At 35.6% G+C, this 23892-nt stretch overlaps 1 protein-coding gene across 2 annotated transcripts; it reads right to left on the reverse strand.

Annotated features, from left to right (window-relative positions):
- Positions 1–312: 312 nt before the first annotated feature.
- LOC126818560 (homeobox protein 2) lies at positions 313–20350 on the reverse strand. Of its 2 annotated transcripts, none has more exons than XM_050546013.1 (8): positions 19609–20350; positions 11693–11747; positions 10794–10848; positions 10136–10258; positions 8311–9455; positions 7473–7486; positions 4250–4291; positions 313–3633 (listed from the first exon to the last, which is right to left on the reverse strand). In XM_050546013.1, exons 1-8 carry the CDS (start codon positions 19981–19983, stop codon positions 3565–3567), a joined length of 1878 nt encoding a protein of 625 aa, XP_050401970.1. In that variant the 5' UTR covers positions 19984–20350; the 3' UTR covers positions 313–3564. The 2 variants fall into 2 exon arrangements, with proteins under 2 accessions (XP_050401970.1, XP_050401968.1); XM_050546011.1 differs by having other exon boundaries at positions 7074–7486; positions 19609–20348.
- Positions 20351–23892: the final 3542 nt, after the last annotated feature.

Raw genomic sequence — 23892 nt, forward strand, 5'->3', positions numbered from 1 at the left:
ATTTTTGCCCCTTGGCACCCAACAGGTGACATATAATTCAAATTAACTTATCCACACGTAAACTGGGTGGGGGGGGGGGGGTGTTTAGTGTTAATGGCACTTTCTTTTAGGTGGGTCAAAATTAAAATGCCAATTACATTTGATTTAATATTATGTTGATCTGTTTTGGGTGTGATAACAATCTTGCTTCATTCAAAACAGTGATGCCAAATCACTAATCAAAATAACACATCATATCTATATCAATACTTCAATTTGATCAAGTCAAGAGGTTTAGCTTATGTTAACTGGTTGAGTAAAAACACAAAAAAATCAACCAAATATTTTTATTTATTTTCCACATGTTAAAAAGCAATACAATAACATACATGACATAAAAGAAACAATACCCAATAGTGCTGAATACACTATACATGAAGTATAAAGCTATAATACATCTCAAAATTTATAAATGCCAGAAAATATTTTGTTTTCAGCAGATTGCACAAATTGGAACAAAATTACTAAATCTCCCTTCTAGTTCCACACCTGGGTGCATTTAATTTAAATAAAACCATCTATCATTCAATGTCTAATCCCTCACAAAAAATACCGGGTACCAATATTTAAAGATGAAATTTAATGACATGATCCAATCATGGTAAATAAGATCATCTAGTGCAACCTGAAAATGTATTTTAACTGAAAGTATATTTCTTATGACATAGAAAAAAAAATATAGAATGAAGTTGGTTAGTAAGATAAAAATAAATAACATACGAAATCCTTAAACATCAACTGCATATAACTATACGCCACAAACACATTTTGTCAATCCTTTATATGACTGCTGTAAGCTACTAGCAGAATTTTTTTAAATTTGAAATTGAATATGGTTTCCTCTTTCATATCTTGCAAGATTAAATGTTTTTAGCAACAGATATATTATCTGCATAGGTTGAATATATTTTCCAATTAATAGCTATGTATTTAAGTTCTTAACTGTTGAGGAAATATATTTTTTAAATTGTATTTCAATTCGTGAAAAAACTGGCAAACAAAACAAATTTTTTAAAATAAGTTTCAAAGATATTTTTAAGGTCACTGATATTGTTCAATAGATGTGCGATAGATGTCAAAATGTCTGCTTGCAAAATCTTTGGCAGTGATCATAAGATAACTTGTGAGAACCTTTATGTTGCAGTAAATGTTCAGAATCAAATTGTTTGCCGTGTTTGACTCAAACAATTTTGTTGTTTAGAAAGTAGAATTGATGTTATTACTGAAAAATTTGCTCCCATGATGAATTTTTTGAGATCGATGTTATTCCAGAAAAGATGACCAAGTAAAAAAAACTACTGACTTTGTCACAAGTTATCACCACCGAGCAGATGCTCAAATTTGAAGGCAAACAGTAAAGATAAACAAAGTTAAAACGTGTTACAACTAAAGAAAACACAATTTAACAGGGGATATAATAATGGCACATTTAGGATGAACGAGATGATCAAGATCTATCATCCTTTATTTACAGACTATTGTGAGATGAGAACCATATTTAGAAGTGAGGGACCACAGTAAACAAAAACATCAACACCTTACACAATTAATAAATAATAAACATATAGTATGATAAATATCTTGAGCTTCCCCTTAGTCCACTACTATGTCATCTACCCATGATAAGAATGGAATTACTACTGCTGATTGACCTGACAACTAAGATCTTACACCATATTAACAGTTTGATAGGTCTGCAGTACTTCTGGACTTGTGACCAATCAAATGGGGAAGCTCAAGACTGATAAATTTGTCTGGGGGTAACACAGGGAATGCTTGGCTGTTAGTCTGGAACATTTCAAATCAACAGAATTGCAATCAAATGACAGATTACAGTCCTGTTAGTGCCAGGATACTTTCTTATTTAGTGCATGTGTTGCAACCCAAAATTCCCATTTTCACTCCATTGTCACCAGGCGAATATCCCCATACTGTAAGGCAAGAAATTAACCTGTATTGAAATTAATGCAAGCTGCTGCATCTTCTTCTCTAAATTTAGAACAGGGTGACCAATAAAGTTATGTTATCTACGACATTGATTAGCTCATTAATTAGTATATTGTTTTATGGGGTGTTATGTTTAACAAGAAGACAAATTTATTTGTGAAACTACTGATACTACTTCCAAGAAATGCAGACATAAATTAATGCCACTGGAGCTGTTTAATGCATGAATTTCTTGTGAGTGTTAATTTCTTGTTTTACAGTATTAAACATAATAATACATATCAATACAACCAAATCATAACGGAATGTTAATACATGATAAGAAACTTTAAAAATATACATCTAAACTTTCAATTCTAAAACTACCAGTAAATGGAAATAAAATAAATTTAAGGAGCTTGCATAGTTTTAATAAAATGTATTCAAATTCTACTCTTTATTGAAAATATTTGTTACTTTGTAACACACAGATTTGCAAATAAGCATTTTAACATTCATTCTACAATGTACTGACTGAAAAGATAGGAATATTTAGATATGATTTAACACAATTTACATGTAATTACTTACATGTTCATTTTTTCAAAAATATACTTCTTATGAATATATACAAAATACAAAAATCACAGTATCTTTTTAAGTATATTTTAATCAGGTTATAAAATTCTCAAATTACTAAAGCAGGTAAATACGAGGTAATTCCTAATGTGTTATTATAATCTTGATTTAACATCATTATGATAAATATGAAGCCATCAAAAACAAAGTGCTGACAGTTGAGTACAATACACACTAAAAAATATGTCCAAATTGTTCAATGTTTTATTGTCAGTTTATCAAGTTACACATGTAAATTCAACATTTTTAGACTAAATAAAGACTGATAAATTACTTGAGCATTAGTATGTGCTTAGGGACCATTATTTAGCCTCTAAGCAAGATACATGGTATAAAGCAAAGATGGTGAGATCAACAGATTCTGGTAGCTAGTAAGAATGAATGTGTAGTGTTTACACTTTATATAAAAAAAAAAAACCCTGTATTAAATACATCCAGTTATTACTAGTTTTGTTCATTGTAAGGTAATTTGTTAGTATAATCATGGACCTTATAATATTATAAGGTCCATGGTATAATCAGTATCAACAATCTTGGCATAGCCACAGTCTGTAACCTATTACTATTGGTGATATGTCTATGGTGGGCCATATTACTGAAGCAATGGTAAAGAACATAATATTAGCTTTGTAACCATTACCACACTTGATAGCAACTGTGTGGGCAATAGTTTTCATTGGTCCAATAGGCTTGATGTGAGACTGATCAATTCTTTGTACTTCTTTAAAACCCACAACTGTCTACAACACAGGGTACTAAGTGAAAATCTGTTTCTGTGTTTAGTCAATCTCTAAGTCAATGTAAAAAGCAGGCCCAGGGAAGGATAACTAATCAGAAACATCACAATATTGTTGGTTCACATTGCTGATCAGCTGAATGGTCAGATGTATGTACTATTAATAGTTACAGATAGGGGTTATGTAAAGATCAGTAAGGACTAACATTGGTATAAATGTACAATTATTGTTGTGGTATATCCTCATCATCAATACTCTGTTGATCTATACTGTCTTCTCTTGGTTCATCCCTCTAAAATCAAACACAACATATACTAGTAATAATTGTATGACAATCTAATGAAAACTATGGTAGATGTCATCTTCCAAATTTTTGCACCAAGGACTCTACTTGGTATGTTGATCTAAAGTTGATCAATCAGTTTCACTAAAAACTTTCTTTGATCAAGATGCAATGCCATAGGGTTAAAAAAAAGGACAGTTAAAAATACAACGAAACAAAATGTTGGTATAATTTTAATAGAACTGGGGAAAAGAAGTGCTTTTAATAATGTCTTATTATAAGTTCATCTAGATCAACCCAGACATTACAAAAATATCCCATGATAATTTTTGTCCCTAACATGTTTAATTGTGAACAGTGGAATACACTGACAAATGAACGACAGACAAGCTGATGGCAACATCGGACTGCATAAAATGATAGCAGTGTAGCTTCAAGGATGTTAAAATGGTTTCATAAATTCAAAGAAACATAGCTCCCAAATCAATCTAGACATTTTACTGCCATGCACCTAATACATATTTGAAAAAAATCAAATTACAGTTGTAAATTCCAGACTGAGTGTTCACAATATTTAGTTAAAAAAGGGGGCATAACTCGGAAAGACAATATCAGAAATACTTACTGCACGATTCATTCTAGAACCATTATCACCTTGTCCTTTATCCTATCAAGAAAAATACATGTAATACAAAATTCAAAATGAGATTTTCTGTGATATGTAGTATTAGTAATACTATTAATACAATAATATAATCTATTTCAGAAAGTTTAGTACAGTAACTTAGTTAAAGGGGCATTATGGAAGATTAGATAAAGAGCTGGCAGTTCTCACTTTAATAGTTAAAAACAAGATAATGTAAAGGGAATATGCTGAAAATTTCAGTCAAATTGGTCGACTCTGAATTAGGCTTAGCCTCGATCATCATACTAAAGTCGGTACGATAAGAAACATAGGCTCAATTATCCATTTTTGGATTAAATCATCAATGAGCATTCAGCAACAAATCGAATTCAAATCCTGTGAAAATCTGACACAAGATGGCATCGAGAGTTGATTAAGGTCTGTTCATGTTAATAAATGTCTACTAAATAATTAATAGTTTATATAACATTTAAGGCCCAAAGAAAGACCTGCAATAGGCAGACTTAGCTCTTGTATAACGTTACTTTCCATTATCAATATTATTTCAAAATTTCAAATTGGAAGAAAACATTACTCTTATCAGGTTTGATTAGGGCTAATTAGGAATTACATAGCATCTGTAACCCCAAAACATCACAGTTTGTGAACTGATCCCATCTTCCACACTGCTATTTATAGGCGTTATGTTCAAGCTATCACATCATTTCTACTCCTTGTCACTAAATTATAGTATGTACACATCCGTAAATACAACCTTGGATGACAGAGAAACTATTTTACAACATACAATATTAACATTACGAGATTCAGTGAGATTGCATTTTGCCTATATTAATTAAGGTATACAATGTATATCTTTAATTTGGCTAACTGCGGCTAGGAACTTCAAAATTATCCACACAAAAGGGTTGGCCTAAGCACTTTTACCGGCACAGGACTCCAACACACTAGTAGTTAAGACCTAGAACACTCATTTTTTTTTGTGTGTAATATACTCAATCAGTTTTTTTTGGACATTGGTACTGATCATAATCTCTATAAAAAGTAAAGTCAATTTGAACCAAAGAAAAAGGAAGTGTAAATATGGGAAAAGCTTCTAGCTAAAGGGTTATAGGATGCAAAAAATATTTCATATGGTAACAAAAAGGAAAAAATCATACGCAGTAAGAATATGTGATATCATAAAAGCTGACTGAATTAATAAATCCAAAGTTTTCTACTAATAGTCCTTGAATCAGTTATCTCCTTTTGATGCAGGTTGTGTCTTGCAGGGGCACTTGATTAAGTCCGACAGACTGGACAAGTGTATTTAATAACAATTGGCACTACTAACAAACTTGAATCAATTACTGTACTCGCAATATGGGAAAATGCCATGATTTGAAATAATCTTGCAAATCAGCAAAGACGGGTAGCGACTTTAAGGTGCAGTCGATTAAATACTAAAGACTATCAATTCTACAACAGCAATGTATGCCAATCTCAATGTGTATTTCAAATTATATGGTAGAAATAACTCAATTTGATTAGTAATTTTAAACAATGTTCAAGACTGAATTATAGTGGATAGTAACGCGTTGTCAGCAGGGCTCTATAAAAGTTGAGTGTGCCTGCGCACACACTTGAAAATGTGCCTGCAAGGTCATACTGAAACACAGGGATGTAGCCAGAATTTGTTGAGTGGTGTAAAAATATATTTGGTGAACGGAGCGAGTGAAAAAATGTTTTGGGAGGGGGGCGTAATCTTTTATGAAAATTAAACCCTTCTTGGTGTATTTTCAGAGCATCTGCTGCCTTTTGTATTTGGTTCAGTGCAAATCAAATTTCTATTTATATATTCAAATTTTACCAAATTCACTTAATTTTCATCAATGATACAGGGATCTAAAAACTTTTTGACACCACCCGACCGAGCATAAAATTGTCCCGCCCCACTCTGTTTCTCTGGATAGATAAGTTGAGGACCTTTCGGTATTTGTTGTTTTGTTGGGTTTTTTTTTTCAAATATTACATTATTACTTTGTGTTTTATTTGAGTACAACGAATTATGACAACAGGTAGATATTGATAATTAAAACACGTTGTATTATTTGACTTGTTTGTAAAGTTGTTGTACGTGTCTCACGAATATTATTATTATTACGGTGGAATGAGAATCAGGTCAGGCAGAAACTGAGAAAGCTCTCATCGTCCTCCTAGTCCTACTCTCGGGCCGTAGCAAATCCACGGTCAACACAGGTAAGAAATAAAATAAGAAACATCGTGAAAATTTGCAGGCACGTGTTGGACAATTACAACATTCAAACCTTTATCATTGGAGTGCCGTAAATTGGTCTGGGTGACCTATTTACGGCAAATAAACAAATATAAAGACCGTAGAATAATTGTAAAATGAATAGACCTAGGCCTACACATCTTCTAAGTATAAATAAACAAAATACCAATACATCTTTCTTTAAACTAATTTGGGATGATAGGGTCTACTACGGCACACGAAAATAAATAATGCCGTGACAGACATGGTTAGCGTACGTCGGCTTTTACCATGGCTTTGCCTAATAAAGACGGGCATACATCATAAGAGGGAAATATTGTCTGGCCAGCAGCACCACAGCCTAACCTAAAAGTCTTATATCGAATTCCAACTTTCAAGGGTTGTTTTACGTGCATGCCAATGTGTACACCTCGGTTTTTTGTTCTAACCAAATTGTTTCCAATATTTTAGACAAAACTGTCAGGGGCATCATCTTAAACTGAACTTCCGGTTATAGAGATGGCTTTAAGAAAGTAAAGTATTTGCTACCTTATAAGTATTGTCATCATCATCGGCCCCATCACCACCGTAACTATAATCTTTATCTTGTTGATCTCTTCTAGGATTGATAACAGCCTCATCTAGAGGTCCGTCTATCTGATGATTGGGTTTATCAATATTAAAGTTTACTTTTCCTTTATCCATTTGTTCAATCATAACATCATGCGGTCGATGATCATAAGGGGAACCATTGAAAATATTTATATTTGAAGAATGAGGTACAGATGTTTTAGCAAGAGAAGCATAATGTAAGGGATCAAGGGGTTTATTGGGTTGTTCAAGTGCAGGGGAACGGGAAAGTTGTTGATTATCAAAGTTTTTACTTTCCCTAAAACCACCACCATGTTTGTTTATAGTATTATAACTATCTTCTACAATCTTCTCTACCTTTCCTGGAGATTCTGAAAAGATAATACTTTTAAGTACAAGTACAATATTTTTAAGAAATGAAATGGGGTTTAACGTCCTACTGTTCTGCTCTGGCTGGGCTAATGAAGATAATGCAGACACCATACAGTGAGCTGAGAGTGAAATTTCTGGACAGCAGAGCTAAGACTTACTCTTATATCGAATTCCAACTGCCGTGCCAGGGGATCTTTTACGTGTACGCCAATGTGTACACAGGGCCTCGTTTTTTGTCCCACACAAATGACTAGACAGCTGTCCCTGTCAAGCCCTCCAACCTGCACCACTGACAAGGGGAAACCATGCTGGAAAATCCTGATGAACTTTCTCGGCCAACACTGGGATGGAACCCATGACCTCCAAGCTAACGAGACAGCGTCTAACTCACTGAGCCACCGACTACCATGGCTCCCAGTATGTTTAGGAACATAATGTTTAAATTACATAATGACAAGCATTAACTAAACACATTAAAGATGCATTAAAGATTTAAATAAAGAGCTGGTCATTCTTGTTATAAGATAGGTTGCCAGACAATGAAACATACGACCACAGCAGCTAAATTGTCCGAGCGCTTGACAAGGGTTGTAGCATATTTATTCTTTTTTAGGTAATTGGGGGCATTTACTAGACAATTTCATACAGATCAGATTATAATTTTCATTTTTTGAGGGTTCACAAACCTTGGATCATTGTGGAACAAGAATGCAAATTAATTTGAAATGTTAACCTATTTATCCTTATGCAAAATGGACTGTCTTAAACCATGTGGATTGAAAATTACATTTTAACAGATCACAACAATTTAAATTGTACTCACTTTCTGTGACTTTCTTATCAACAATAGCATCATTCTTTTTAGATTCATCTTCTTCTGGTCCACCCTTATCAATCTGATTTGGTATAGGTAGCTGTGTTGGAGATTTTGGCTGTTCTTGACTTTCTAGTGTTTTATTGTTTTCTAACTGATTAGATCCAGGTACTTTATTTTCTTGTGATACATGTAACATGTTTTGTTGTTGATGAATAGTGCTTTCAGCATTAGATATGGGATTTTTTGGGGTGTCAATTGATTCTCGATCTGATTTTACTTGTTCCTGACTGTTTTTTATTTCTTCTTGACCTGGTTTTAGTTCTTGACTTGATCTCAGTTGTTCTTGACCCACTTTCAGTTGTTCTTGGCCCACTTTCACTGGTCCTTGACCCAGTATCTGTTGTTCTGTACCAGTATTTCCTTTTAGTGCCTCTTGAACTGTATTTTGGGCTATTTGACTCGGATTACTTTTATCTTTTGGATCAGATGCAGATTGACCTTTGTTCACAGGAAATTGACCTTTCTGATCAGGATTTGGCTGAAATTGACCCTTAGCACCTTGATCATGCTGATCTATGTTTCCAGGTTGTTCAAGATTTGCATGATTTGGTTCAGGTTGATTACCATCTGCATTAGCAGGAATATGTTGATCAGTGTCAGGTTGACCTGATTTAACTGGGGGTAGTTGATTTTGGTTACCAGGATCTTGGTGAGACTGGCCTACGTTATTTGAATGCCCTTGACCTCCAGGATATTGTAGATTATCTTGAACTGCTTGTGGCTGATTATTGTCTACAGTATTTTGGCCTTTATTAAACTGTTGATTGGGATCGACTGGCTGTCTAGAATCGATCGGACGATTGAACCCACCTGCTTGCAGCTGATTATTATTATTATTATTATCTACTGCATTTTGACCTTTAATAAACTGTTGATTAGGATCAACTGGCTGTCTAGAATCGATCTGAGGATTGAATCCACCTGCTTGCAGCCGATTATTATTATTATTTACTGCATTTTGACCTTCAAAAAAATGCTGACTGGGATCAACTGGCTGTCTAGAATCGATCTGACCTGGTTGCTGAACTTGGTAATTCTGGTTGCCTTGTAAATTTTCTGAATTTGATCCTTGTTTAATTGCATCTGAACCTCTTTAAAATAAAATATATATATATACATATAATGAATTATAAAATACATTTTAGAAAAATAACCATCATTTTATATGTTTACAAATTCTTTAAGATGCCAAGCAATGAACATACGCCCATGGGCAGCATACTAAAAGGTGAATTTAGAGACTTAGGGGGAAATAACTACAATGTATGTATAAAAATAAAAGGCGAGTCTGAACTTTGATAAAGTTACACCTTATGATCAGATGAACAATCCCAATAAATTTGAAATCTCAATAGCCCTGACCAATATATGTAGCTTTTATAATTTTGCGGTGACCATAGGAATAACTCTGCGAAATATCATTTCAGTAGGATTCCTTTTATGTATAAGCAAGAGTAACAAGTTTGAAAAAGAAAAACTCTGACATGTAGTGTTACAGAATAAATGTGGATGGATGCAAGACTGACTGGGGTGAAGAAAATATAACTCTCATTCGAAAGGTTGGCATATAAAAAATAAATTTTATTGACTTAGAAATACAGTAAAAAAAATGCACAAGAAAATTCTGTAAGCTTATCTGAAAAAGTAAAACAATGAGCTGCTAGGCAACCAGCAGTTTTTTAAAGCGTGGCTATCAACTCTTACCCTGGGAGCACAAAAATTATCCCCACATATAAGTTACACGGAGTATAGAATGTGTTTAGAAACTTACCCAGCCTGCGACATTAAGCTAGCAACATCAATATTATTCTGTAATAAGCTATTCTTGATAGGTTCTTTACCTATAGTATTAGTAAGGATATTTACTATGTTTCCAATTTCTGCTTTACATTCCCTGAAAGGAATAAAACAGATATATTTTATGCATTAAGAACTCAATCTGTACATATGCATGAACATCACTGTTAGCTGCCAAACCAAGGAGAGATGAATATGATGATAAATCATAGTCATGGAACATCTTCCATCACATGCCCAACATGAACACTATAAATACATTAAGTACTGATCAGCTGATTTAAGGATCTCTTTAATTTTCAAATCATTAGTGTTGAAACTTTCACAGTCCCAAAATTCAAACCATCAAAATATTTGCAAGACCAGCTGATTTAAGGATCTCTTTAATTTTCAAATCATTAGTGTTGAAACTTTCACAATCCCAAAATTCAAACCATCACAATATTTGCAAGAACAAGCCACACATAGGTTGAACAAAGAATTTCACGCCAAACAATATACAACTCGTGCATGTGCCTACCGTACATTAATTAGCAACCCTTTAGATTTTTTTGTTATGAAATCATTACATCATTATAATGCATCTAATTTCAGAGACAAGTCAGTAAATTGATGAAAAGTAAATAACTCACTCAAAACCACATTTAGGTTGAGTGGCAACCTCTTTCTCTTTTTCTGTGAGCCTTTCTAAAAAAAAAATAATACCATCTATATACATACATATTGTTAGATACATGTACCCAATGATATATTTCCCACAGGCTGTAAATACTTCCAATTAAAAATGAAATGAAATTTAACGTCCTACTATTCTGCTCCGAATGGGCTTATGAAGACAGGCATACACCATACAGTGTGCTATGAGGGAAATTTTGCCTGGGCAGCGGCACTATGGTCTACACTTATATCGAATTCCAACTGTCACGAGAAGTTTTACGTGCACTCCAATGTATACGTAGGACCTTGGGTTTTCGTATCATTCGGCCCTCTGTCCTGCACCACTGACAAAGGGAACTTATGCCAGAAAATCTTGATGAACTTTCTCGGCCAACACCAGGAACGGACCCCTATTTAGCGGATTGGAATAATTTTTTGACGGATGACTAAATGTAAAAATGGATGATCGAGACTTTGTTTTTTATCATACCGACTTTAGTAATGATGATCGAGGTTAGTCTAAAATTCAAAAGCTAATATCTTGGTTCAGGGTGGAGCAATTTGACTGAAATTCACAGCATATTCTATTTGCTTTATCTATTTTGTAACTATTATAGTGAGAACTGTCAACTCTAATCTCCCATACTGCCTCTTTAACCACTTTTCATCAAAATGTGTCGTTAAACCAATCTAATTAAAATACAGATCTATATTTCGTTTCGTTTTTTATACTTTCGATGTAGACAAGTAAAATGAAATTTTGAAGTATAAAAACGAAAGGAAATAAGATTGTAGTTAAACATGAATTGTCAAATTAACTACGTAATGTCGCTCTTCTTCTAGTAAATAAGTCATATGAAACTGTTTACTGTACCTTGTACTTCATGTAACTGTTCATTTATTCCTATTTTATCTTCTTCACAGGCTACCTAGTAAATAAAATACATAAAATGACATTAGTACATCTTTTTACTGCTGAATATTGACATCATTGAAAACAGTGTAACTACACCCGACTAAACTGTTTCAATGGCATTTAGTTATTATCATAGCTTGATAATGACTAGAGAAGCCTAGTCGAAACGTCGCTCAGTAATAAGCAGTAATTGTATTCCATAGAATTTTGACCTGTATACTCTAGTTCAATTACTAAATAAAATCAGTGATCAGAGTATAGCATAGACTGACTAACCAGGAGGTATATGGACTATCCAAGTGTTGGCACTGATAAAGTGCATACCTTAGGATTTTCCTGAGTGGTTTTCCCCATTCCTATGATTGTATAGTAGTGATTTAACAAACTATTAAGTAATTGATATAGAAATAATTATGTTTTGACTTTCTTAGAAAATATGCAATTATTGCTTTAATCAGGTAATCAATGGTAGATTCAGATTGGATTAGAAAGAGGTCCATCAAAAAGATTCAGCAAAAGTGGCCTGGTGTTTGTCGACTTTATGATCTATGTCATCTTCGGTGGATGCCAATGTTAACAAGTTTTCAATTCATAATATCTTTGTAGAAAAGATGTGAACCCAGTTTGGACTACTTATATTCGTTTCTGAGGTGTGCAAGGGATTAACATTCCAATGACGGTCAGAGACTTTAAGATATCTGTTAACTTTATATTGTTGGCTCATAAAATATACATGTATCTTGGGCTGATTGGTGGCTTAGAAACTTGGATACAGGTAGTATACTATCATAGTTTGTAATTATAAGCTTAACCCAAGCAGGATCTGTAATGAACCAGTGGTTGCCAGGCAAGATACACCCACATTTTGCAAGAGATGGATAGATTACAAGCTAAAACCAGCAGCTGCCAGGCAGGATACGCCCACATTTTCGAAAGATGGATAGAAAAAAAGCTAAAACAAAAGTGATTTTTCCTACAATCAAGGGCCATAATTCAGGAAATTACAATTCGATATGCGCAAATATCGAAAGGAACCAAGATCTTTGGGTTATAAACTAACATTTCAAGTTTCAACAAAATCGGATAAAAATTGTGACCTATATAGGGTCCACAACCTTGATATATCATATTTTTACGCAATTTGAGAACGAGGGGCGGCCATTTTGTCTGTCAGTTTTGGGCTGATACTTCACGAAATTCGAACTCAGTCGTCCTTAGGGTGTAACAGTGAAAAAAAATAAGTTTTTTTAAATTCGAATTCAACCGTCCACAAACCAAAAAACGTGATTTTTCGTACAATAAGGGGCCATAATTCATGAAGTTACGGTCTGATATGCGTGAATATCGAAAGGAACCGAGATCTTTGTGTTATAAACTTACATTTCAAGTTTCAACAAAATCGGATAAAAATTGTGACCTCTATAGGGTCCACAACCTTGATATACCATATTTTTACGCTATTTGAGAACGAAGGGCGGCCATTTTATCTGTCAGTTTTGGGCCGATTTTCACGAAATTCGAATCAGCCTGTCCTTAGGATGTAACGGTGATATATTAACACATTTTTTTAAATTGGATAAAAATTATGACCTCTATAGGGTCCACAAGCCAAAAAACGCGTTTTTGCGTACTATCAGGGTCCATAATTCAGGAAGTTACAGTCCGATATGCGCGAATACCGAAAGGAACGAAGATTGTTGGGTTATAAACTTGCATTTCAAGTTTCAACAAAATCAGATAAAAATTGTGACCTCTATAGGGTCCACAACCTTGATATACCATATTTTTACGCTATTTGAGACCGAAGGGCGGCCATTTTGTCTGTCAGTTTTGGGCCGATTTTCACGAAATTCGAACTCAGTTGTCCTTAGGGTGTAATGGTGATATAATAATACGTTTTTTTAAATCGGAGAAAAATTATGACCTCTATAGGGTCCACAAGCTAAAAACGCGATTTTTCGTACAATCAGTGGCCATAATTCATGAAGTTACGTTCCGATATGCACGAATATCGAAAGGAACCGAGATCTTTGGGTTATAAGCATACATTTCAATTTTAAACCAAATCGGATAAAAATTGTGACCTCTACAGTGTTCACAATCCAAAAACGTGATTTTTCGTACAATCAGGGGCCATAATCCATGAAGTTACGGTCCGATACATGCCAATATTGAAAGGAACCGAGATCTTAGGGTGATAAACCTATATTTCAAGTTTCATTGAAATCTGGTAAAAATTGTGACCTGTAGACTGTTCACAAACAATTGTGGACGGACGGACGGACAGGGGCGACGACAATATACGTCCACATGGAAATGTGGGTGTATAAAAAACAAGCGGTTGCCATTCAAGATATGCGCAGATTTTGCAAGAGATGGACAGAGAATGAGCTAAAAAAAATAAGGTGATTTTTTGTACAATCAGGGATCATAATCCAGGAAGATATGGTCCGATATGCGCGGGTATGGAAAGGAACCGTGATCTTTGGGTTATGAACATACATTTCAAGTTTCTTTAAAATCGGATAAAAATTGTGACCTTTAGAGGGTCCACAAGATAAAAATGCGATTTTTCCTACAATCAGGGGCCATAATTCAGGAAGTTACGATCCGATATGCGCGAATATCGAAAGGAACTAACTATCTGGGACCACAATCCAGGAAGTTACGGTCGGATATGCAAGATTATCGAAAGGAACCAAGACCTTAGTGTGTAATGGTGATATATTCACACTTTTTTTTTTAAATTGGATTAAAATTGTGACCTCTAAATTTTGTACAATTCAGGAAGTTACGATCCGATATGCGCAAATATCAATTTATTTCAAGTTTCATCAAAATCAGATCAAAATTGCGACTTCTAGAGAGTCCACAACCTTGATATACCAGATATTTACACTATTTGCGTACAATGGACAACCATCATTAAGTGTAACGGTGATATATTCAAACGGTTTTTTAAATTGGATAAAAATTGTTACCTCTTGAGGGACCACAAGCTAAAAATGCGATTTTCCCTACATTCAGGGGCCATAATTCAGGAAGTTACGATCCGATATGCGCGAATATCGAAAGGAACCAAGATCTTTGGGTTATAAACAAGCATTTCAAGTTTCATCAAAATAGTGTGAAAATTGTGACCTTTAGAGAGTCCACAACCTTGATATTCTATATTTTTACACTATTAGTGTACGAGGGGCGGGGCCATTTTGTCCGGCAGTTTTGGTCTGATTTTTACGAAATTCGATCACAGCCATCATTAGGGTGTAACGGTGATATATTCAAACGTTTTTTTTAATTGGATAAAAATTGTTACCTCTAGAGGGACCACAAGCTTAAAACACGATTTTTCATACAATCAAGGGCCATAATTCAGGAAGTTATGATCCGATATGTGCGAATATTGAAAGGAACCAGGATCTTTGGGTTATAAACAAATATTTCAAGTTTCATCAAAAACGGATTAAAATTGTGACCTCTAGAGGGTCCACAACCTTAATACAATATATGTATTTTTACACTATTAGCGTATGAGGGGCGGCCATTTTGCCCGGCAGTTTTAGTCTGATTTTCACGAAATTCAAACTCAACCATCATTATGGTGTAATGGTGACATATTCAAACGTTTTTTTAAATCGGATAATAATTGTGAACTTTAGAGGGACCACAAGCTAAACTAAAATGCGATTTTTCGTACAATCAGGGGCCATAATTTAGGAAGTTACGATTCGATATGCGCAAATATTGAAAGAAACCAAGATCTTTAGGTTATAAACATGTATTTCAAGTTTCATCAAAATCAGATGAAAATTGTGACCTCTAGTGTATCCACTAGCTAAAAACATGATTTTTCGTATAATCAGGGGCCATAATCCATGAAGTTTCGATCCGATACATGCCAATATCGAAAGCAACCGAGATCTTTTGGAGATAAACGTATATTTCAAGTGTCATCAAAATCAGATAAGAATTGTGACCTGTAGAGTGTCCTCAAACAATTGTGGACGGACAGGGGCGACGACAATATACGTCCACATGAAAATGTGGGCGTATCAAAATTGGGTGTGGCTCTGTCCATGGGGTTTGGATATGGAACAATATATATAGGTACCACCCTGTTATTGAAATGATTGATATGCTGAATTTGAACAAAATCTGTTAATTATTGCAACATGTTTAGTATTTACCGATAAAAACCAACAAAAAAGTGGGTGTGGTACCACACCCCTGGGGGTCGGACAAGCACCATGCACCAACATTAATAGTTGCTGTCCTTAGTCAGTATAAGGAATAAGTATACTAAGTTCCAAGATTATCCATTCAGAATTGTGGCCTTTGAACACTAAAGGCAAAAATTGGGCGTGGCTCTGTCCCTGGGGATGGGGGCATTCACCAAAATTAATAGTTGACGCGGGACGACCTTTGCTATAAGGTATAGGCCTACATATGCCAAGTACAAAGTTGATCCATTCAGAATCGCGGCCTGTAAATGATAAACACAAAAATTGGGCGTGGCTCTGCCCCTGGGGGGTTGGGACATTCAGTTTTCGTCCTTAGGCTATAAGGAATACATATCCCAAGTTCAAAGATGATCCATTAAGAATCATGGCCTGTAGGCAACACACAGAGTCACAAAGAAAAAATCGGTGAGACTCTGCCCCTGGGGGTTGGGCAATCACCAAAAAACAATAGGGGGCATCCTTAGGGTATAAGTAATGGGTATGCAAAGTTTCAAAAGGATCTGTAAAAATTGTGGCCTGTAGGCGAAACACAAGACACACAAACATTGGGGTATAAGGAATAAGTATAAAAAAGTTTTCAAGATGATCGATTAAGCATTGCAGGCTGTGACACACACACACACAAGAAAATGGACGTGGCTCTGCCCCGGGGGGGGGGGGGGGTGTTTGGATGGCTGAATGGTTAGCGTGCGCACGCTGTATCATAAAGTCTGTCATTGAGTCGACTGGCTTGGTTTCGAATCCCCGGTTGTACGTGGCAAGGAGTAGGGTCGCCTGTCCAACCTCGTGGGTTTTCTCCGGGTCCTCCAGTTTCCTCCCACTGCTAAAGACCCCTACGCGCAAGCGAATTATGTAAATAAAATTAAACCATATGTTAGTCCCGAAATGACCTAGTTTGTGTCGAGTGGACGTTAAACCCCATTTCTCTCTCTCTCTGCCCCTGGGGGTTGGGCATTCATCACAGACAATAGGGGTGTTCCTTAGGATAGAAGGAATAAGTATGCAAAGTTTCAAGGTTATATGTTACGAAATGCAGTCTGTAGATGATAAAACAAATAAATATAAGAAATGGGCGGGGCTCTGCCACTGCGGTTCGGGCATGCACCAAAAACAATAGGGATCATCCTTAGGGTATAAAGAATTCATATGAAATTTTTTCAAGTAGATCGATTAAGAATTGTGGCCTGTAGGTGACACACACACAAAAAGAAAATGAGCGTGGCTCTGCCCCTGGGGGTTGGGCATACACCTCAAAAGATAGGGATGTTCCTTAGGGTACAAGGAATAAGTATGCAAAGTTTCAAGATGATGCATTAAGAAATGCGGCCTGTAGGCTACAAACAAATACAAGAAATGGACGTGGCTCTGAACCTGGGGGTCGGGCATGCACCAAAAACAATAGGAATCATCCTTAGAGTATAAGTATAAGGAATAAGTATGTAAAGTTTCAAGATGATCACTCAAGAATTGTGGCCTGTAGGCGACACACAGACACACACACAGACAGGGGCAACGGCAATATATGTCCTGTGGACGTACATGTATATGTGACCTACCGCATCTAAATGAGTTGGAAGGTGGGAGAATCAATAATGAGATAAAGACAAAATAAGTGAAAATATTGATTTTGAACGAAATTGAGATTTTCACAAAAATGAGTCTATAAATATACTATCTATCGACACAGAAGATCAAAAAAGCAATAAAACATTTTAAAACACCTGTATTTGAACGTTTTGTAAGAGTACCATATTCTTAAATCTGTCCTATTTCTTAAAATTCTCGGCGAAATTAGTTATTTGTCTCGCTCGCAGCGGGACGACCGGTCATTCCTCTTGCATAACAATTGGCATCGTTGTAAAGCGGAGCATCTCTAGTTTATAAATATGATCAAAATATTCTCGATGAATTGATTTTGAACGGATACAATCGAGTTTTAAAACCCTCCAAAAATATAAATTAACTCTGCCTGTTGCCATGCTGTTCACCCAACTCCTTTGCTGATTGGCCCAGACACCGCGTGCAAGACATTATCCATAAATATTTGGTTTTGGCGATAATGTTTTTGGGTACTTACATGCGATTCACTCTGATAAGTGGCAGAAAAAAAAAATTCTGATCGTAGAGATTGCCGTTGAGTGTTAATCGAAACCACGTGGCTGATGATGTAAACTAATCAACAAGCGGGTGTGTGTCATTGAGTAATACTATTACTAATCAACTGTCACGGGTCAATGATAAAGCCGTCGACAACTCATTATTTACTCCGAATAATTAATCCAAGTGGTGATTATTTGATATCTCATATCATCTTTAAAAAAATAATCTATAGGCCTTAAATGGAAATAAACAAAATGGCCAATAATTTTCTTTTCGAAGAGAATTTTATTGATAGAAGAATACCGTTTACCGTCGCTTCTTCATACGGCATGCAAAGTAAGGAATGCATCTGGGATATTATTGTTTAAAATTCTCTTATCACAATGGGTCGAAAAAAAGAAAACGACCAACGAGCCGAAATGCGACGATTCTCAGTCTGCCATTGAGTGAACGTAAGCATTTCTTGACTATGAAATTGACATTTCTATAGGGACTCATATTTTGATAACGTCACGGTACCTGAAAACAATAATAAACCTATCGTACATGCAAAATCTTAATTTAATTCACGTGTTAAATGAACTACCGTACAGCTGTGGCGGCTTCTTTGATGATTATCCAATCAACAATCTTAATCTCCTGACCACTAGCTGGCACTAAGGTGCTAATTAGTTGATGAGATTAACTGAGTTAATCTCACTAAAGTTATATTATACACAACAGACTACTAATGTATAGATTGTTCTTCAGTATAACACTATCATGTGAATATTATGCCGTATGTATTTTGGATGTTTCGTTACGAAAGAAGTGCATTTATTACGATTTTCGTCGTTAGCACCCTTGAAATTCTAAATAAAAAACATATTAAACGACAAAATATAGCAAATAAATTGCGGAAATAGTCAGATCAAATTTTTACTACGATTTTCGTCTTCAGCACCCCAGGAAACCCATGGAAAGATATATTCAACGACAAAACAGCAGATAAATGGCCTGGTTGCAATGGGATTTTGTTTTGGAACATACCAAATCTTTGACTTGCTTTTTCTCAAAACTTACTTTTGTGAGTTGGGTAGCTTCTAATGGACACAGCTCAGTCAATTTTTGCCCAATTCAAACAAACTATACATCAAATTGAAGGTAATGAGTTGGAGAATGTGAAAATAACAATAACTCAATTTTCAAAATTTCCTCATTGTGACTCAGTATGCTGTGGGGGGGTCACATATTATAATAAATGAAATGAAATGAAATGGGGTTTAACGTCCTACTGTTCTGCTCCTATACTGGGCTAATGAAGACAGGCATATGTCATACAGTGTACTATAAGGGAAATTTTGCCTGGGTAGTGGCACTATGGCCTATTCTTATATCAAATTCCTACTGCCAAGGGATCTTTTATGTGCATACCATTGTATACATGGTACCTCATTTTTTCCATGCCATCCGAACGACTAGACAGCTGTCATTGTCAGGCCCTCCGTCCTGTAGGATTTGTACATTTGGCCCGTAATCCACAACCAGACTTACTTTATCATCTTGACATCTTTTCAGATCTGTAGCAGTACTCTGTAACTCAGATTCTTTGGTGTTTAAACGATCCTTTGATTTCTTTATTGACATTTTATTTTCATCGAACATTTGCTTCAATCTACTTTGGTTCTCCTCACAGTCTCTTATTCTGGATGCTGCATTTTCACTTCTTTTCTCTGCATTAATTCTCATTGCTGTTTGCGATCTCATTTGATCTTTTAGTGCAGTTAGATCCGTCGATAAGTGACTATTTCTTGATGAGACATTCCAATAATTGAAACCTACGATACACAAGACAACAGTCAAACCGATGAGCAAAAAAGGTGGGGATCTACCAGAAGGCCTCATCCCTCCGCGACCATTTGCAGCCATTACCTCCACCTTGAAGCTATTAGTTATTAAATGCGATCGCCCCTGCAGATTAATTCACAAAATAAGTTTAGTTGCACTTAAATGGCTAATGTTATTATAACCCGAAACGAATCAGCCAAAAAATGACTTGACAACGTGACACAAGACACCTGGCGGCCGAATTGTCAATACTTTTTTTTATGGTTGTTGTTGGAAGAAAGTCACATTAACTTGATTAAGTGATTTGGAAAATACAATAATATCCACCCTTGGGATCACAGTCTTTAAATTATCTACGTTGAATCCATTACCATGACTCCTGTAATAATCTTGTCTCCGATTTCTCGAAACTTGATAAACACTGCGAAGGGGGAGATAAACCGGAAGGCGGAACGGAAGTCGCTGTCTGCAAGATCCAAGCGCACTCGGCAAACCTCGGTAGATTCCGGTACCCTACTGTCGAGGTTTGCCGAGTGGATCCAAGCGGACACAGCTCACCAAATATTTCTACGCCGTCACATTTATTCTTTCTCTCCCTTTCCCTTTTTCCCTCTTTTGCATGGCGATTTTTTTGTAGAATGGAAGAAAAGGGTTTGAAAATACATTTTCTGCCAGGTTTTGGTGAATATTCATGATTTTGAGGCGGAAAGATACTAGAGTTGAGAGGTTGCAGGGTTAGGTTGAAATGTAGGGTCAAAAATTGCATGTTTAGACCTACTTGTTTCTACTTCCAGCTTGTGTATCTCAAGTTTTCCATGGTGCTCCATCCATGAAAATTTAGGAAAAAGTTAGAGCCGGTCTAAGTCAATGGGGAAATCATATTAGTGATCTGTGGCCAAGCGTTTGGGAGAACGTAACGCGGCAAACCTCGGGTAATTGGCAGATTCAGGTACCCTATATCTAGATGAAAGGTACTGGAATCTGCTGAGGTTTGCCGAGTGTGATTTTAAATGTTATATCCATTACATGTAGTCATAATAGGGGAGCTAGCTGACCGTTGTTCCTAAACTCGAGGACAAAATTGGCACTATGCCTAACGGAGAAGTTGCACATCCCCTGGGTTTAGAGGCTGTCCCGAAATCGCGTAAAAAGTCGATTTAATTCAAATTTTTGCGGACAAAGTTAATCTTCGCAACATTTCACATTGGTACGGCAAACTTTAAAAGTGCCCTTCAGAACAAAAAATCCCCTGGCTTTTGGCTTAACAGAACGACCCCTATATAGGTAGTGACCCGAGTACGTAGGTTTATTACAAATATGACGGACAACTTTGATTCCCTTTTCAGCTCATATATGTATGGTCCCAAAGTAAATCAAACACAACTTCAGAACAAATAATCCCGGTAGAACTAGTAGAAGCTAGACTGATTTGTTTCAAGTATTGCGGACAAAATTCTTCTTTCGTGAGCATGGTGCCACAAGTGACCTATAAATAAAAAGTGCCCTCAGAAGAAAATATCACCTGGTTTCTTCACTTCAGAACGCCCCTACTGACCCCAGACAGGTTTATTTCAAATATGACGGACAACTTTGATTCGTGAGCATGGTGCCACAACTGACCTATAAATAAAAAGTGCCCTTCAGAAGAAAAATCACCTGGTTTCTTCACTTCAGAACGCCCCCTACTGACCCCGGTAGACAGGTTTATTTCAAATATGGCGGACAACTTTGATTTCTACTCCAGAACTGGTTCTACCGGGATTTTGTGATGTGTTCAATTTGGAACCTGTTCTGGAGTAGGAACCCAGGGGATTTTTGGTTCAGAAGTGGTGTGTTTATTTACTTTGGGGCCATACCATATCAGCTCAAACAGGAATCGTGTACCATAATGCGTTTCAGTGCCATTTGTAACAAGAGACTCGAATAACGAGGCTTGACATATTTCACAAGTCATGTCAAACGGTGACGCCGTATTCTTATCTGGAGAGCATGCGCAATAAATACTACTGATTTAGACTAGAATAACCAGACGCTAGAGATTGCCATCCCATTGAGACTTAAGTCTGGCGTAATTCGCCGAACATAACTGATTAGAAATTGCAGTAAAACGGAAACGGTTGAATGTAAATCAGTTTATATACATTCATATTACATTATTATATGCGTTGCGAAAACCCATTTGTGTCAATTTCTAGGTCATCATTCGTCACTTCCGGTGTTCCACGGGGCTCCGTTCTCGGACAGCTTTTATTTTTAATCTACATTAATGACATCATTGAAAATATTCAATCAAATATCAAATTGTTTGCTGATGACACGTCTCTCTACTTGCTAATAAAAGATCCGTCGGAAAGTGCGAAATTAATGAATTCGGATATCGAGAAAATCAACGTCTGGTCCAAAAAATGGCTAGTTTCCTTCAACCCCACAAAAACAGAATCACTAACAATATCTATCAAACCACACAATAACATACCACCACTTTTTATTGACACTGTTAAAATAAATGATGTGCAAAATCACAAGCACTTGGGTCTTTTCTTTCATCACAAACTTAAATGGAATATCCACATAAATAATATTTGTAATAAAGTATCAAAATTAATCAATTGTTTAAGATCCCTAAAGTACAGCCTAAATAGAAAATCTCTTTTCATAATTTACAATTCTTATATACTACCGCATTTCGACTACGCCGACATTATTTGGGACAGTTGCACTGATCACCTAGCGAACCAACTAGAACACCTTCAACTTGACGCCTTACGCACTATTTGTGTCGCTGTAAAGGGAACTAGCCACCGTTTACTCTATCTGAAAACTGGTATTATTCCTTTGAATGAAAGAAGAAAAAGGCATAAATTACAGACAATATATAAAATTATTAATGGAACGGTTCCAAATTATTTATCAAACCACATTAAATTAAAAACATCCCCATATAATCTTCGAAGTAAACCAGAATTAGATGAAATATCATGCAGAACATCTCTCTATTACAATTCATTCTTTCCATCAGCTATCCGACTCTGGAACAGCCTAAATCCGTCCTTAAGAAATGTCTTATCACTCTCAAAATTTAAACAAGAACTCTCTAAACATGACCCGAAAATACCTCTCTTTTATTATATTGGCAAACGTAAAAATCAAATTATACATACTAAACTAAGACTAGGCTGCAGTAATCTAAATTTTCATAAATTTACAAGACATATTTTAAATACTCCCGAATGTTCATGTAGTAATTCAATAGAAGATCCTTGTCACTATCTCCTTATATGTTCCACGTATTCAGATGCTCGCCATAGAACAATCGACACTTTACCTTCGACACATCAAAACATTAAAGTGCTACTATATGGATCTGAAACACTAACATACGACGAAAACGTGTCAATATTTAGCCAGGTACATAATTTTATTTAACAAACTGAAAGATTTAAAATTTTAAAAAAATAGCTGGTTTTAATTATTTCAAATTTATGTTTATATGTACATATTTTTATTGGGTTTTTATTTATTTCTTTTTTTTTCTTCTTTGTTTTTTCAATATATTGTATATTATGTAATTTATTTGTAACCGGGAGAGGGGTTTATATAGGCTTTGCCTGTTCCCCAATCCCCTCAGTTTCTGAATAAATATTGTTTACAAAAAAAAAACAAAAAAAAAATACTAGGTGCCAAATATTAGCGATTTAGCTCCTTTAAATTTTTATTTTTCACTTTACCTGCCTGCACAAAAATTCTGATTTTTAAAACCGTATGCAAGTTACGCTAGACGTAATTCCTTTTTTGAGGAGAAAAGGGGATTTGGAACTAAATGCTAAACAGTACTTATGGAAATTCTTTTTGTGTGTTGGGATGGTCATGAGGTTGGGCTAAGAGAAAAAAAAATAGAATTTTGGAAATTTGCATAATCAAGCATTCATGTGACGTCATGGCGGCCATTTTGGATTTCTCATTTCTCACTAAAGCTAAGAGGAAAACGAT

This window comes from Patella vulgata, chromosome 4 (genome assembly GCF_932274485.2).
Source record: "Patella vulgata chromosome 4, xgPatVulg1.2, whole genome shotgun sequence".
NCBI classification, from domain to species: Eukaryota; Metazoa; Mollusca; class Gastropoda; family Patellidae; genus Patella; species Patella vulgata.

What these genes read in the sequence shown, in the direction of transcription:
- LOC126818560 (XM_050546011.1), bottom strand. Translation starts at nt 19,983, where the DNA reads ATGGCTGCAAATGGTCGCGGAGGGATGAGGCCTTCTGGTAGATCCCCA. An exon ending in AAAGATGTCAAGATGATAAA is followed by an intron (nt 11,748 to 19,608) that starts GTAAGTCTGGTT and finishes TTTATTTACTAG; the next exon opens with GTAGCCTGTGAAGAAGATAA. An exon ending in AGCTTAATGTCGCAGGCTGG is followed by an intron (nt 9,456 to 10,135) that starts GTAAGTTTCTAA and finishes TTTATTTTAAAG; the next exon opens with AGGTTCAGATGCAATTAAAC.